Source organism: Aquarana catesbeiana, linkage group LG06 (assembly GCF_042186555.1).
Source record: "Aquarana catesbeiana isolate 2022-GZ linkage group LG06, ASM4218655v1, whole genome shotgun sequence".
NCBI classification, from domain to species: domain Eukaryota; kingdom Metazoa; phylum Chordata; class Amphibia; order Anura; family Ranidae; genus Aquarana; species Aquarana catesbeiana.
In genome coordinates, this window is record NC_133329.1 from 64,098,727 (window position 1) to 64,116,720 (window position 17,994).

The following is a 17,994-nucleotide window of genomic DNA, read 5'->3' on the forward strand; positions in this document are numbered from 1 at the left end:
AAAAAGTACGCAATCGGTGCCACCCAATTGCTGAAAAAAGTAAAAAAATATATTATGTGCTGACAAAACTACAATAATACTAATAGATAGTCCTAAATACCACCAGCTGGGCTACTACACAGAGCTCTTGACAACAACCTCACTGGAAAGCAAACAGCAGCTCTTCACCCTGCGCTGTCAGTCAATCCCCATAGATGTTAGAAAGCGATGCCTCTAGTGTACAAATGGCTGATGTTCATAACAGATACTTGCAGATGTCGACCCAAAAAACAAAGGAAAAAGCAATATGGTGAAGTATTGCGCCCTGGGGGAGGGGCGAAACGCGTCGACGAAACACCCAGTTCACGTCTAAAGAGTGACGCTTCTTCCTGTTTCCGTGGAACGCACGCTGTAAGCGGCGATTGCGGAAGTTTTCTGACATGCCTGTTGCAACCGAGGATTCTGTGAGTAGCGCTTTGATGCGCAAGTGACTTTTCAGCTCCGCAATACTTCACCATATTGCTTTTTTCTTTGTTTTTTGGGTCGACATCTGCAAGTATCTGTTATGAACATCAGCCATTTGTACACTAGAGGCATCGCTTTGTAACATCTATGGGGACTGACTGACAGCGCAGGGTGAAGAGCTGCTGTTTGCTTTTCAGTGAGGTTGTTGTAGTAGCCCAGCTGGTGGTATTTAGGACTATCTATTAGTATTATTGTAGTTTTGTCAGCACATAATATATTTGTATACTTTTTTCAGCAATTGGGTGGCACCGATTGCGTACTTTTTGCACTTTGCACTTTGCTATATTGGCAATTAGTAGTTGATTTGTGTATTCCACTCACAATATAATATTATCCTATGTGTAATATTGCACCAAGCACTTTATATATAGTTTATTTATGGTGTGGTTATATAATCTCTATCAGCGCTGTATATGTTTTGTTTTTTATTTTTCAAGTATCAGTACTTCCTTACAGCAGCGGTAGTAACTATTTTGGCATATTGTCGCTAGCGCTGCTTCTTTAACACTATAACCATGGAAGGGTTTTACATATGTAGTGTACCCCCTTAGGGGCCACTGGATTTTTGGGTCTCCTCTCTCATGCACAGCCGGGCAACAGGAATTTTCCATAATCCACACAGTAGAAAAGAACCAGTCAAGGATGGTTGGCTTTGTTTTTAGTTTATTAGGGGATGAGCAAAATATTTTCAACGATGCAGTGAGAGGCGGCAGACTTTTAGCATTTATATGATATAGCTGTAGGTGACATTGTAAGACACAGGAGAGACGGAATAATTGCGGTTGCAGGAGAGGAAGCAGTAAGTCACAGATACTCATATATAGTGCCTTGAAAAAGTATTCATACCCCTTGAAATGTTCCACATTTTGTCACGTTACAGCCAAAAACGTAAATGTATTTTATTGGGATTTTATGCGTTAGACCAACACAAAGTGGCACATAATTGTGAAGTGGAAGGAAAATGATAAATGGTTTTCCAAATATTTTACAAATAAATATGTGAAAAGGGTGGGGTGCATTTGTATTCAGCCCCCCAGAGTCAATACTTTGTAGAACCACCTTTCTCTGCAATTACAGCTGCAAGTCTTTTTGGGGATGTCTCTACCAGCTTTGCACATCTAGAGAGTGACATTTTTACCCATTCTTCTTTGCAAAATAGCTCAAGCTCTGTCAGATTGGATGGAGAGCGTCTGTGAACAGCTGATTTTAAGTCTTGCCACAGATTCTCAATTAGATTTAGGTCTGGACTTTGACTGGGCCATTCTAACACATGAATATGCTTTGATCGAAACCATTCTATTGTAGCTCTGGCTGTATATTTAGGGTCGTTGCCCTGCTGGAAGGTGAACCTCCGCCCCAGTCTCAAGTCTTTTGCAGACTCTAACAGGTTTTCTTTTAAAAAAAAAAAACGTGGGTTTATTTGGCGCTACCTGAAAAATAGAAGTCAAAATTGCTGCTTCACAAATTATATATGGGGACTATATTCAGCATCTATTGCAACAGATCCCAGTGAAATGCAGTGGTCCCATAAATTTGTTATTGTGAACACATCAGGAGCTTCCAGGGGTGAATTCAGTGCATACAGAGTTGCCAGGTGACTTCTGTGCTCCCCCCTCAGATTCCCCACTCACCGACTCCCAGAATGCCCGCAATTGGTCTAAACACTCAGAAGGGGCGGGACAGAAAGGGACGCTCTCCCTATAAATATTTACATTGTGCAGCGGCGTGATACCGTCGCTGAGGACGTCAAGAGACGAAGCACGCACGACGGCATCACGCCTTTTACGTCATCTCCGGGCAGACTAGTGGGTGGAACGCAGGTGCAGCGTCTGGCTGACACTTCCCCCCACTTGGTACATGCCTTGAGTACAGTGATTTTTGCATCAGTTTACTTGTTTGGTCACCGGGAACTGCTAGCATCCCATCTTAGTGCAACAGTGGATGGGAATGCACACGCTTCTGGGACTGTTTGTTTTTTAAAGTTTTGGTTTTAAATAAAACGTTTTTTACTTTAATGCACTATGGGAGCCCTTTTTGTATTTTTTGACGCATGAGGGATTGCCGCACCTCCGCCAACCAGGTCGCAGTCAAAGTCTTTGTCACCAGCAACAGTGAGCAGTGAGATCCATCTAAAGCAGCTAAAACTGACCTGGCTTATTCCCCCTGCAGGAGTTCCGGGAGTCGGTGAGTGGGGAATCTGAGGGGGGAGCACAAAAGTCACCTGGCAACTCTGTATGCACTGAAGTCACCCCTGGAAGCTCCTGATGTGTTCACAATAACAAATTTATGGGACCACTGCATTTCACTGGGATCTGTTGCAATAGATGCTGAATATAGTCCCCATATATAATTTGTGAAGCAGCAATTTTGACTTCTATTTCAGACTTGACCCTTATATGTGTATGGTTGATGGGACTTTTTATTCATGGACCAGCATGCAGTACATGATTTTTACGACCTTACCACTTTAGCTGCACCCAAGTGGAGGGTATAGCCTGTAGGTTAGATAAGCAGCTGACTGTCCACCATTTCTACTATACCAATCCAGCTAATTTGCATACATACATATCCTGGTACAGGGGTTAAAAAATACCGGGGGCATAGGGTAATCAGTACGCCTTATATTCACTTATTCCTAGTTAATGAGTGTAACCCTGCCCTCTTGTACATTTATGAGGGGATATGTCTTCCTGGTGTGTAAGGAAGTAAATATAAAAACCAATTTAGGTTTCCTGTATATGCGTAGCAATCAGGTTTTTCAGGTAGCTCCAAATAAACCCACGTTTTGTTTTTTTTGACAACTTGTGTATAATCTGCAGGACACCCCTTTGTGAGTGCCCTGAGTAAGGGAGGCAGCAACCTGATCCTTGCCACATAAGCCTGTCCTAAAGCGCGGCTTTTTTTACATACTAAGGTTTTCTTTTAAGATTGCCCTGTTTTTGGCTCCATCCATCTTCCCATCAACTCTGACCAGCTTCCCTGTCCCTGCTGAAGAAAAACATCCTCGCAACATGATGCTGCCACCACCATGTTTCATGTGGGGATGGTGTGTTCAGGGCGATGTGCAGTGTTAGTTTTCCGCCACACATAGCGTTTTGCTTGTAGGCCAAAAAGTAAAATTTTGGTCTCATCTGATCAGAGTAACTTCTTCAAAATGTTTGCTGTGTTCCCCACATGGCTTCTCGCAAACTGCAAACAGGACTTCTTATGGCTTTCTTTCAACAATGGCTTTCTTTTTGCCACTCTTCCATAAAGGCCACATTTGTGGAGAGCACGACTAATAGTTGTCCTGTGGTGTTACCATGGGCCTCTTGTCTGCTTCTATGATTATTGCTCTCCTTGCCTGTCAGTTTAGGTGGACGGCCATGTCTTGGTTGGTTTGCAGTTGTGCCATACTCTTTCCATTTTCGGATGATGGATTGAACAGTGCTCCGTGAGATGTTCAAAGCTTGGGATATATTTTTTTATAACCTAACCCTGCTTTAAACTTCTCTATAACTTTATCCCTGATCTGTTTGGTGTGTTCCTTGGCCTTCACGATTCTGTTTGTTCACTAAGGTTCTCTAACAAACCTCTGAGGGCTTCACATAACAGCTGTATGTATACTGAGATTAAATTACACACAGGCAGACTCTATTTACTAATTAGGTGACTTCTAAAGGAAATTGGTTCAACTAGATTTTAGTTATTATTATTATACAGGATTTATATAGCACCAACAGTTTACGCAGCGCTTTGCAACGTTAGGGAGGACAGTAAAGTACAATACAATTCAATACAGGAGGAATCAGAGAGCCCTGCTCGTTATAGCTTACAATCTAGGAGGGAGGATCAAGTTATACAAAAGGGTAATAGCTGTGGGGGATGAGCTAATGGAGAAAATAGTGCAGTTGTTAGATGGAGGCAGGATAGGCTTCTCTGAAGAGGAAAGTTTTCAGGAATTGCTAGGGATAGTTAAGGGTATCAGAGTAAAGGGGGCTGAAAACAAATGCACGCCACACTTTTCAGATATTTATTTAATTGAAAACCATTTATCATTTTCCTTCCACTTCACAATTATGTACCATTTTGTGTTGGTTTATCACATAAAATCCCAATAAAATACATTTACGTTTTTGGTTGTAAAATAACAAAATGTAGAAAATGTCAAAGGGTATGAATACTTTTTCAAGACACTGTACAATACCTTGTAAAAGTATTCACCCCCCCCCCCCTTGGCTTTCTACCTATTTTGTTACATTACAGCCTTTGGTTCAATTTTTTTTAATCTGAATTATATGTGATGAATCAGAACACAATAGTTGGTGAAGTAAAATTAGAAAAATATATACATAAAATAATTTTTCATATATAAAAAACTGATAATTGGCATGTGCGTATGTATTCACCCACTTTGTTTAACAGAGATATTCCTGCGCTATCAAGTATGGAGATGGCTAGGGGTGGAGAAGCTGCATGCACCTGTTCGGGTAAACACCTGACCTTAGTTGATAATATATATAGATAGATGGTGCAGCGCTAATCCTGTATGTAAAAACTCAGGTGGTTTAAAAGTAGGTCATAATATGTGTCACTACAGTGTATATAAATAAATAATAAATAATTTAGAAAACCAGTGGGGTATTCCTACAAGTGGTGTATCTCACTGAACTAATGCGCATGCTAGCACTTTACTGTCACAGATTTCATCATGAATAAGGACGTTTTTTCTGTGTGAAATTTCTTTTTTATGCATCATAATTTTTGGGACATTTACTAACATTTTATGATTATTTATTTTGGAGGTTTTTGGTCTTTTTTGCACATTTGCACTTTATATGAAGTTTTGTTATTTAACACCGCAAGCCATTGTGTGGTGTAGTCATTTATATTATGCACAGTGTTTGCACAATGCACATTGTCACTTTTGGATTGGTATGTATCTAATTTAAATCACGCTGCACTTTTGTCACTTATATTGAACCAGTTATTGTTATGGTGATCTAAGTTTGCAACACACATGCTCTTTTGCTTACACCATTATTATTATTATTTTCACTTAGTTCAGTGAGATACACCACTTGTAGGAATACCCCACTGGTTTTCTAAATTATTTATTATTTATTTATATACACTGTAGTGACACATATTATGACCTACTTTTAAACCACCTGAGTTTTTACATACAGGATTAGCGCTGCACCATCTATCTGTATATATTATCAACTAAGGTCAGGTGTTTACCCGAACAGGTGCATGCAGCTTCTCCACCCCTAGCCATCTCCATACTTGATAGCGCAGGAATATCTCTGTTAAACATTTGTCTATTATATACACTCCCTATTCTTGCGGCAATCATGGATGATTTTTCATATATGGAAAAAAGGCAAGTTAATTTAGAAGAAGTATTCAATATTAGTAAAACAAAAACCAATAGCAACCTAGATCTGGAAAGCCTTATGCGCAAGCTAGGACACAATATGGAAAAGAAAGTGAGCCTTTGGTGGGACATCTGCACCTTTGAGACATAGCTCAAAGAAAATATTGTCCCTAGAAGGTTAAGGTGGGATGTCCCCCCAAATGATGGACTCACTGATCAGGAATCCAATGAAGAGTGGTACAAATTTTTCAATGAAAAAGGCCTAGAACTCATAGGCTTTCTGTTAGACAGAAAAAAGAGGAAAAACAAGATAATAGACCAAAATATTGCGGACCTCAAAGGAAACATTGAACAATACATAGACACGACTGAATATAAAACTTTAATGGCCCAATTGAACAAGGACCTTGCTAAAAAAGATAAAGAAGTTCAACAAAGGAAAAGTAAGAAACATACGAGAGACACAAATGATTTTCGCAATGACCAAGTGTTCAAATGGCAAAGCCAAGTGGGAAAAATAGAATGTTCATCCACATACTCCACACCCGAAAAAACGGTAAGACTTTACCCTCAACCCCAAAATGAACCACTCAGGCCAGTTACGGAAATTAGAAGCCATCAAGATCCTAGAGAAGAAATTAGAACTATGACCCCCAGACAAAGAGAGAGCGATAGAAGAAACAACGAATACCAAAATTATACGCCACACCGAAATGAAATGAGGCCTCAACAAAATAATCGGACACCAGGTAATGGAGGAAGAAAACCATATTATGGGAAGAATAACAGAAGACCCTATAATCGGAATAATTGGTATAGACCCCCATATGAAGAACGTGACTATAGAGGCCCACCATATGAATACAGAGACCAAAGGAGACCTATGCAAGAATATAGAGAAAATAGAGATTTGGAATACTATAGACCAAGAGAGAGAAGTCCCACACAAGAATACAGATATGATGACAGAAGAGGACCACCCCATAGGGATTATCGGCCGGAGGTACGCAGCCCAATCCCTACTTACAATTATTATGGTCTCCTGGCAAATAGAGAAGGAGATGAAAGATCAGCCAGACCCTACCCTCCACCATATGGAGATCAAGAATCAAACAGACCTTTTTTAGACCGGAGCAGAGAGAATCATCCGGTGAGAAATTTAGACGAAATGGGGGGCCTCAGAAAAAGCCCCGAAAGAAGAGAGGACGAAGATCCAGCAAGAGAAAGCAAAAGAAAGAGACAATAAAAGGAGAGGGGATCTTTAATCTCAGTGGGTTGGCATTGTCACACAAAGAAGTTGGGGTACTCGATAAAGGGTTGAAATATGCACCCACAAAAAACCTCAACAAATTCGAGACCTACATAGGCATCCAAAAATTTGTACGAAAGCTAAATATACAAAAATATATGGTAGGAAATCCCCCAACATCTAGAATTACACAGCCACCAGACAATGGGATTTTACATAGTTCACTCAGGAACAAATCTGTTTTTAACCCGCCAGCAAAAGATAATAAACATATTGATGTTTTTAAAAAGATTGTTTTAGATGAAATAAAAGACGTAAAAATTTAGAAAAAAGAAGAACCTAATTATATCAAAAGTGGGATCCGCAAACTATCCAAAAGGCGAGATATTGTCATTTGACCGGCCGATAAGGGAGGAGGGATTGTGATACTCTCTAAAGAACAATATCACAATACTATGACCCTTATGCTGAATGATAGCAATACATACACAAAATTACTGAAGAACCCAGTTTTTGGATGCCGCAAGGCGCTCGAGCAAGTTGTCCATCTGGGAGTCAAAAAGGCGATACTGAATAAAAAAGAAGCAAGATTCCTTATACCAGAATCCTGTCGTACGCCCATTATTTATTCAGTCCCTAAATTACATAAAAATAAAATTGACCCACCACCTAGGCCAATAGTGAATGGCATCGAGTCAATAACAGCTAGGATGGGCCAGTATATAGATGGTTTTTTACAGCCGGCGGTTCAGAAAACTGAAGCATATTTGAAAGATAGTAAAGAAATGTTACGGGTCATAGATAACATCCAGGGAGAGAACAGATCATGGGTCATGGCCACTGCCGACGTGTCGGCGTTATACACAATTATCCCTCACCATAAGGCCTGTGAAGCAGCAAAATGGGGTCTAAGGAAATATACCGAACTCCCGTGCACACAGAGGAAATTCCTAATCAAATGTCTAGAATTCAGCCTCAAAAATAATTATTTTTGGTATGATAAATCTTACTACCATCAACAGACTGGGGTGGCCATGGGTGCCAGGTTTGCCCCGAGCATAGCCGGCCTTTTCATGGCACAGTGGGAAGAATATAACGTGTTTAGCGAGCGCCCAAGCCAACTCGTCATATATGAAATATATATCGACGACATTTTTATACTATGGGATGGAGAAGAAGGACACCTAATTGAATTCCTCATGAAACTTAACAACAATGATAGAAACATCTTACTAACTTGGGATATTAGTTCAGAAAAAATCAACTTTCTAGATCTAGAGATTTCACTAGATAACTCTACATTTAGCACGAAAACGCACTTTAAGGGAGTCGATAGGAACAGCTACCTCCCAACCACAAGTTGCCATCATAAAAACTGCATTTTTAATATCCCGAAAGGGCAATTGATGCGGATAAAGAGAAACTGCACCAAAATAGACACATATTTTGAACAGGCAGAGAAAATGGGCGAGAGATTCACCACAAAAGGCTATGACCGAAAATTTATCAAGACCAAAATTGATGAAGTCGCTAAGCTGGACCGGAACCAACTGATTAAAGAAAAAACTACTCAACAGAAAAACACAATTAAAGGAATACCTCTCATCCTAGACTTCAATGTACAATATAGGAAAATAGAAAGGATAATCAAGTGCCATTGGCATATCCTATGGGCAGATAAGCAATTACAAGATATTCTCCCTGAGAACCCGAAATTCATATATAAAAAAGCACCAACGATTAGAGATATACTAGTAAAAAATGTTGTGGACCCACCCAAGAAACCTTTTACTTTTTTCTCCGGAAATGGATTCTTTCCGTGCAAGAGGTGTTTCGCTTGCCTCAGGACTAAACGACCAAATAAGAAAGTGTTTAATTTCACTTCAACCAGTACTGGAGAGAGCCACGAAATTAAAGACTTTATTTGCTGTAACACAGAAGGGGCAGTATACGCACTTGAATGTAGCTGTGGCCTTCAGTATGTAGGCCGTACCAAAAGACCCCTCAGAGTCCGCATTAAGGAACATGTCAAAAACATCCTTAACGGCTATGACAAACACTGTGTATCAAAACATTTTCTCACCTGCCATAACAAAGACCCTACCCATCTGACTTTCTGGGGTATCACTCCATACATCAAACACTGGCGGGGGGGTCACAAGGTGAGAACCCTAAGCAAATTGGAATCCAAATGGATCTTTACCTTGGATACTTTCTGGCCCCGTGGTCTAAACATTGAGTTTGACCTGAATTGTTTCCTGAGTGATTTTTAAATTAATTTCTAACTTATCTTTTATTAGTTTTTAAATTTATTCCTTAAGATTTTTAATTAATATACTTCTATCTAATCTTGATCGTATATATGTATTTATTTGCCTTGCCCATTAGGTATGTCTTATGTATTTACGTACGGCCTGTAACTCTAGCCATCATCAGACATATAATGTGCCCAACTCCAAATATCTGGAGATATTTGGGGAAAAAGATCTTATTTTTCCTCCCTTTATATCTCCCCTCATATACTTCCCCATGTTACTGATTTGCAACAGTATTTAAAAGCTCCTACAGGATTAGCCTCTCTTCTTATTTTAACTGGGTCTAGGGATTATTTGAACACAATTAATCATGATTTTTCATACATTTTTTATATTTTTTATTATTTTTTATATATATAATAAAGGTGCACAATTTTCTTATATATTCTAATTAATAAATTTTAGGCTCTTTGGTAACAATTCAATTTTATTTTGTATTATATATGTGTAACATTGTTTCTTATATATATATGCTATTACATATTTAATTTACTCATTATGTACATTTAGCACGCTATCAGTGTTTGCTGCCTCTCTCTTCCTTCGTTCCTAGTAATAAACATATTATCGTGTCATTAGCTCTGCCCGATTTAAACTTATCTAGGGCATTAGCAGACCATCTACATCATCCCGCAGGCAATCCTATATTTGCAGCCCAAATCGCAATTTGACTCCCCTCCGCTCGGCTTCCATTATTAGAAGCAAGCCCTGTCCCCCTCTGCTGACAGTACAAGCGGCATTAAACTAGCTGACAGCCTTTATTGGCCAGTAAAAGTCAGCTGACATACATCATAAGCGAAATTTGAGCTTCAGAAAACCTCTAGGAAAATGGCCGCCGTAACACAACATATCAAACTTTGGGAAAATGGCCGCTCATTGCCGGCCAATATTAAACTATTTAAGGACACTCTTACAGCCTATACTTATCCCCTGAAGAAGTCACGTGTGGTGTGACGTCACGCGTAGGGACGGGATAGGCTGGATACACTGAGAGAATGTTACGAGCTCGCCGCTCGTCGGATACAAACATTGTATTACTCAATTGTCAATGTGAGTACCTGTTTTCTTGCCTAATAAACAACAAGTTACCTAAGTAAAACGGAATTACACTATTGGGTTCTTTTCTACTCTACTCTATTTACAAATACCTTCCTGCATCACATCTGAGGGAACCTTACCCCAGGACAGTGAGGAATGCGCAGGAGCCCCTAGGTGGAAGAGATAAAGAGCCTTTTTGGTCATATGCTGTTGCCCCATTACTTTAAGGTAAGGGGCCACTACCCACTGTAGTATCTGCACGCGAAGCTGCATGGGATTTGAGTCACCAGGCACTCTAACTGCCACATGCACATGCTAGCACTTTACTGTCACAGATTTCATCATGATTAAGGACCTTTTTTCTGTGTGAAATTTCTTTTTTATGCATCATAATTTTTGGGACATTTACTAACATTTTATGATTATTTATTTTGGAGGTTTTTGGTCTTTTTTGCACATTTGCAAGTTTTGTTATTTAACACCGCAAGCCATTGTGTGGTGTAGTCATTTATATTATGCACAGTGTTTGCACAATGCACATTGTCACTTTTGGATTGGTATGTATCTAATTTAAATCACGCTGCACTTTTGTCACTTATATTGAACCAGTTATTGTTATGGTGATCTAAGTTTGCAACACACATGCTCTTTTGCTTACACCATTATTATTTTCACTTAGTTCAGTGAGATACACCACTTGTAGAAATACCCCACTGGTTTTCTAAATTATTTATTATTTATTTATATACACTGTAGTGACACATATTATGACCTACTTTTAAACCACCTGAGTTTTTACATACAGGATTAGCGCTGCACCATCTATCCATATATATTCACCCACTTTGTTATGAAGCCCATAAAAAGCTCTGGTGCAACCAATTACCTTCAGAAGTCACATTAGTGAAATGATGTCCACCTGTGTGCAATCTAAGTGTCACGTGATCTGATCTGTCATTACATATACACACCTTTTTGAAAGGCCCCAGAGGCTGCAACACCTAAGCCAGAGGCACCACTAACCAAACAAATAAGGGACAATGTTGTTGAAAAGTACAAGTCAGGGTTAGGTTATAAAAAAAATATCCAAATCTTTGATGATCCCTAAGAGCAGCATCAAATATATCATAACCAAATGGAAAGAACATGGCACAACAGCAAACCTGCCAAGAGACGGCCGCACACCAAAACTCATGGACCGGGCAAGGAGGACATTAATCAGAGAGGCAGAACAGAGACCTAAGGTAACCCTGGAGGAGCTGCAGAGTTCCACAGCAGAGACTGGAGTATCTGTACATAGGACGACAATAAGCCATACGCTCCATAGAGTTGGGCTTTATGGCAGAGTGGCCAGAAGAAAGCCATTACTTTCAGCAAAAAAACAAAATGGCACGCGTTGAGTTTGCAAAAAGGCATGTGAGAGACTCCCAAAATGTATGGAGGAAGGTGCTCTGGTCTGATGAGACTAAAATTTAACTTTTTGGCCATCAAAGAAAGCGCTATGTCTGGTGCAAACCCAACACATCACATCACCCAAAGAACACCATCCCCACCGTGAAACATGGTGGTGGCAGCATCATGCTGTGGGGATGTTTTTCAGCAGTCGGGACTTGGAAACTGGTCAGAGTTGAGGGAAAGATGGATGGTGCTAAATACAAGTATATTTTTGAGCAAAACCTGTACCACTCTGTGTGTGATTTGAGGCTAGAACGGAGGTTCACCTACCAGCAGGATAATGACCCCAAACACACTGCTAAAGCAACACTTGAGTGGTTTAAGGGGAAACATGTAAATGTGTTGGAATGGCCTAGTCAAAGCCCAGACCTCAATCCAATACAAAAATCTGTGGTCAGACTTAACCTCCCTGGCGGTATGATTATTTCAGATTTTTGGTGCTGAAAGCGATACTATTATTTTGCATGGAAATTTGGCGTTTTAATTTGTAGGCCTGTAATTCTTAGGAATAGCTCACTTAAATCTGTCCAAACAAGATTCTAGTAGACATTCCGGGTATGATAAAGTTTGAAACACGAAATCATAAATTATAATATAATAAATAACTATACATAATTATAAGAAATAATAAAAATGATTCAATAATGTAATCAAATCAAAAACACTGAAATTTGCTCAGTTGCAGAATTGTCGCTGTCATTACTTTTCAGTGTTTGATGACGGATTTCCCCACAAATCACTATCACTCAATTCTGCAAGTGATTCTAATTTATTATCGCTGTTTTGTAGCTGGTCTAAACCTGCTTTTGAGGTAAAGGGACGGTTTTGGTTGCTATGGACAATCTCCAGTTTACAGGCAAAAAGAACAGTTTTTATAATATAAAACTGCATGCAGGGCACTGGAGAAACCACTAGGGACAAAAGGGATATGAAATAAATTGATACAGCAATGTAATCTGTAAGATTACAGTGTACTGTATGTATAGTGTGTGTTTTACTTTTTGAATTTGGCGCCGTTCTCCGTCCCCGTGCGTCACAACGCTCGCAGGGAACAGAGCCCGGAGCTGTGATAGATCGAGCAGGATCCTGGGGACAAGGTAAGTAAGCTCTTCCTGGATCCTGCAATGCGATCCCGAGTCTGGCTCGGAGTTACCGCTTTTGGTACTGAAATTCCACCCCGAACCTGACTCTGGAATACTGCCAGGAGGGTTAAAGATTGCTGATCACAAGTGCAAACCATCCAACTTGAAGGAGCTGGAGCAGTTTTGCAAGGAGGAATGGGCAAAAATCCCAGTGGTAAGATGTGGCAAGCTCATAGAGATTTATCCAAAGAGACTCGGAGCTGTGATAGCCGCAAAAGATGGCTCTACAAAGTATTGACTTTAGGGGGGTGAATAGGTATGCACATTGACTTTTTCTGTTATTTTGCCCTGTAAATTGAATGATGCAAATCCTCAAACAATCCATGTTAATTCCAGGTTGTGAGGCAACAAAAGACGAAAAATGCCAAAGGGGGTGAATACTTTTTCAAGGCACTGGATATGTCTTTTTGCTCTCTAGGAACTGTTTAGGCTCTCGACAGAGGTAGGTATTTAATTCAGCATAATTTACACTAAGGCCCCTTTCAGATGGGGATTCCATTTAGATCAGTGGGGGATGAGCTCAGAGATCCCCTGGTGATCGGAGTAGAGCGGGTGGATGACACAGCCGTGTTCGCTCAGTTTCTGCAGAATGGATATTTTTTTTAGCACACCCTATCAGACCTGGAGGTAGGCGGGTGTACACACTCTTGTCCATAGGGATGCATGCACCTCCAGATCAGGTTCACTTGAAAAACTGACAGGTGGACCTGATCAGATCGCACGTGTGAAGGGGCCTAAGCTGCCCACCTATTAGATACATTAACACTTCCTAACATTAAAGTGTTATAGGACTCCGCATTCACTATATCTGGTCTCCCACAGTACAAAGATCATGGAAATGCAATTATTGTAGTAAATATAAACTGCTAAATATCTTTTCTAATCAGAAGTATATAGCAGTCTTGTGACTTCTATCAGTGTCTGGTTAAAGCTTGTAGGAGGAGTTTACATTCTTTTCTGACTGTCCTATCAGCATGCAGGACCCCTGACCCTCTGTCTGTGTTGATCACATGTACATTCCAGTGGCGGCCCGTCCATAGGGGGCGCATGGGCGCCGCCCCCCTCCAGGCAGTCCCAAAAAAAAAAAAAAAAGGTAAAAAAAAAAAAAAATGTCAAAAAAAAAATATATTTTTTTTAATAACGGGCCTTAAAAAAAAAAAAAAAACAATAAAAGGTCCTTTAGTGCACTGTGTGCGGACGCCGGACACAGTGCGACGCCGGACACATTGCACTAAGGGGAAGCGCCACGTCTATGTAATCACAAGATTGCAGACGTGGCGCTGCATTTGCGGGCGTTGAGCCCGCCTTGCGGCGCTTTCCGAAGCGCCGATTAGCTTCCGCCCAGCAATCGTAGTATATGTTACTATGGCTGGGCGGTTTGATTGACATGTCAGTTTGATGTCACTTCCTGTTCTCATTCTCCCATTGCGCCCGGGAGAAAGGAAACAGGAAGTATGAAGAAGACACCGCTGGAGAGGACAACGGCAAGGTAAGTAGTACACTACCGCTGTGCTCCCGCGGAAAACAGGGGGGGGGCTGCACAGGGGGACACTGGCAAGGCTGCATTGGGGACACAGGCAATGCTGCACAGGGGGACACAGGCAAGGCTGCATTGGGGGACACAGACAAGGCTGCACAGGGGGACACAGGCGAGGCTGCACTGGGGGACACAGGCAAGGCTGCATTGGGGGACACAGGCAAGGCTGCATTGGGGGACACAGGCAAGGCTGCATTTGGGGACACAGGCAAGGCTGCATTAGGGGACACAGACAAGGCTGCACAGGGGGGCACAGGCAAGGCTGCACTGGGGGACACATGCAAGGCTGCATTGGGGGACACAGGCAAGGCTGCATTGGGGGACACATGCAAGGCTGCATTGGGGGACACAGGCAATGCTGCATTGGGGGACACATGCAAGGCTGCATTGGGGGACACAGGCAATGCTGCATTGGGGGCCACATGCAAGGCTGCATTGGGGGACACAGGCAAGGCTGCATTAGGGGACACATGCAAGGCTGCACAGGGGGACACAGGCAAGGCTGCATTGGGGGACACAGCCAAGGCTGCACAGGGGACACAGGCAAGGCTGCACTGTGGGACACAGGCAAGGCTGCATTGGGGGACACATGCAAGGCTGCATTGGGGGACACAGGCAAGGCTGCATTGGGGGACACAGGCAAGGCTGCATTGGGGACACAGGCAAGGCTGCATTGGGGGACACATGCAAGGCTGCATTGGGGGACAAGGGCAAGGCTGCATTGGGGGACACATGCAAGGCTGCATTGGGGGACACATGCAAGGCTGCATTGGGGACACAGGCAAAGCTGCATTGGGGACACAGGCAAGGCTGCATTGGGGTCACATGCAAGGCTGCATTGGGGGACACATGCAAGGCTGCATTGGGGGACACATGCAAGGATGCATTGGGGACACAGGCAAGGCTGCATTGGGGGACAAGGGCAAGGCTGCATTGGGGGACACATGCAAGGCTGCATTGGGGGACACATGCAAGGCTGCATTGGGGACACAGGCAAAGCTGCATTGGGGACACAGGCAAGGCTGCATTGGGGTCACATGCAAGGCTGCATTGGGGGACACATGCAAGGCTGCATTGGGGGACACATGCAAGGATGCATTGGGGACACAGGCAAGGCTGCATTGGGGGACACAGGCAAGGCTGCATTGGGGACACATGCAAGGCTGCATTGGGGACACAGGCAAGGTTGCATTGGGGGACACATGCAAGGCTGCATTGGGGACACATGCAAGGCTGCATTGGGGACACAGGCAAGGCTGCATTGGGGACACATGCAAGGCTGCATTGGGGACACATGCAAGGCTGCATTGGGGGACACAGGCAAGGCTGCATTTGGTGGACACAGGCTGCATTTGGTGGACACAGGCTGCATTGGGGGACACATGCAAGGCTGCATTGGTGGACACAGGCAAAGCTGCATTGGGGGACACAGGCAATGCGGCATTGGGGGGACACAGGCAAGGCTGCATTGGGGGACACATGCAAGGCTGCATTGGGGACACAGGCAAGGCTGCATTGTGGGACACAGGCAATGCTGCATTGGGGGACACAGGCAAGGCTGAATTGTGGGACACAGGCAAGGCTGCATTGGGGGACACAGGCAAGGCTGCATTGTGGGACACAGGCAAGGCTGCATTGTGGGACACAGGCAATGCTGCATTGGGGGACACAGGCAAGGCTGCATTGGGGGACACATGCAAGGCTGCATTGGGGACACAGGCAAGGCTGCATTGTGGGACACAGGCAATGCTGCATTGGGGGACACAGGCAAGGCTGCATTGAGGGACACAGGCAAGGCTGCATTGGGGGACACAGGCTGCATTTGGTGGACACAGGCTGCATTTGGTGGACACAGGCTGCATTTGGTGAGACACAGTCTGCATTTGATGAGACACAGACTGCATTTGAGGGACACAGGCTGGCTGTATTTTGTGGGACACAGGCTGTATTTTGTGGGACACAGGCTGTATTTTGTGGGACACAGGCTGCATTTGGTGGGACACAGGCTGCATTTGGTGGGACACAGGCTGTATTTTATGGGACACAGGCTGCATGTAAGGACGGACTCCGCTGGGGACACCTGATGGCATCTGGTGGCAGGCGATGTGGCTAGTGACACGCTCAGGGCTCCCACTGATTCTGCATTATGGTGAGTTGAATGATTTCATTTTATATTACAATGTAATAATAGAATTAATGCGCTTCAATTATCCTGACACCATAACAACCATGGTGCCCGGATGATTGAAGTGCTAAGACCAGGTGTTTGGAATATCTTTATCTGCTGATTGTTAAACTTTCTAGAATACACATATTTCTATTGTTGTGTAGGATCTGGGCCTGCTGTCCCTCCATCCCTCTCTCCCTCCATCCCTCATTCATCTCAGATGCTTACCACACCACCTTAGAGCCACGCCCACTATTTTGCTGAAACCACTCCCATTTTCACCAAGTGGGAGGAGTCAAAAAGGAAGGGCGGGGTCTGGCGCCCCCCCATCCGAAAACTTCACCAGCCGCCACTGGTACACTCCCAAGAAAAAAAGCTCTCTAGCAAAAAAACAGCAAACTGAGCATGTGCAAAGTGACCCCAAGGCTCTGTTCTATCAGGAGATGGATTGGGAACTGTGAAAAAGGGGAGGATCAGAGAAGACAGGATCAAACAAGCTTTTTACACAATGCAGAGGAATAACATCTTAGGTTCCACAGTGAGTATAACAAGCATTCTTTACTGCATATACAGACTGATTTTGCTGTTGTGGGAACTTATTATCAGTGAGTGATCACATAAAAGTCTCAATCCTGAGTATTGACAACTTTACATTTAATTACTGAGAGGCTCAAAATAGAATACACAATACAAAGTATAATGTGCTTTTGGCAACATACACATTCAATTAGGACAAAGTATACATTGATTTACATTTCATACCTGAAAGCCCAGCATTTTGCAGAGTTTTAATGAATATTACCTTTTTTTCTGCACTTTCGCCTCCACAAATAAATCCTGATCCCAACTCCAATTATTGTTATCAAAACCAGAATAATGCAGATCACAGTGACCACATTAGACGATGTTTCTACATCTGTAAAATAAAATCATTATTAAAGATAAGCAACTGTCTTTTTAACACACCCTATACAGTATATAGAGGTTCACATGATTTGGATGACCAGAGAGGGATTTGGAAGAGATGAAAGAACAATCTCACTGGTGAACTACCCAATATCCAAAATAAAACACTAAACTTGTGTTTCTGATAGCACCCTTGTATACAATGAGTACAGCGATGCACAGCCATTCATGTGAATGACAGGCTGTATGCTGCAACTGGGCTGTCCAGGTGGAGATAGTGAAGTAGGAACGGGGGTCAGTTTATATGGCCATAGTTATGTGT

General features: G+C 42.6%; 1 protein-coding gene across 1 annotated transcript in view; it reads right to left on the reverse strand.

The window, feature by feature from the left end:
* Positions 1-17,994, reverse strand: part of LOC141148558 (uncharacterized) — a gene marked incomplete in the record, with an annotated part of 670,733 nt that overhangs the window by 641,264 nt on the left and 11,475 nt on the right. Inside the window, 1 exon segment of the mRNA XM_073636111.1 lies at positions 17,569-17,682. Coding sequence (XP_073492212.1) covers positions 17,569-17,682 — 114 coding nt within the window.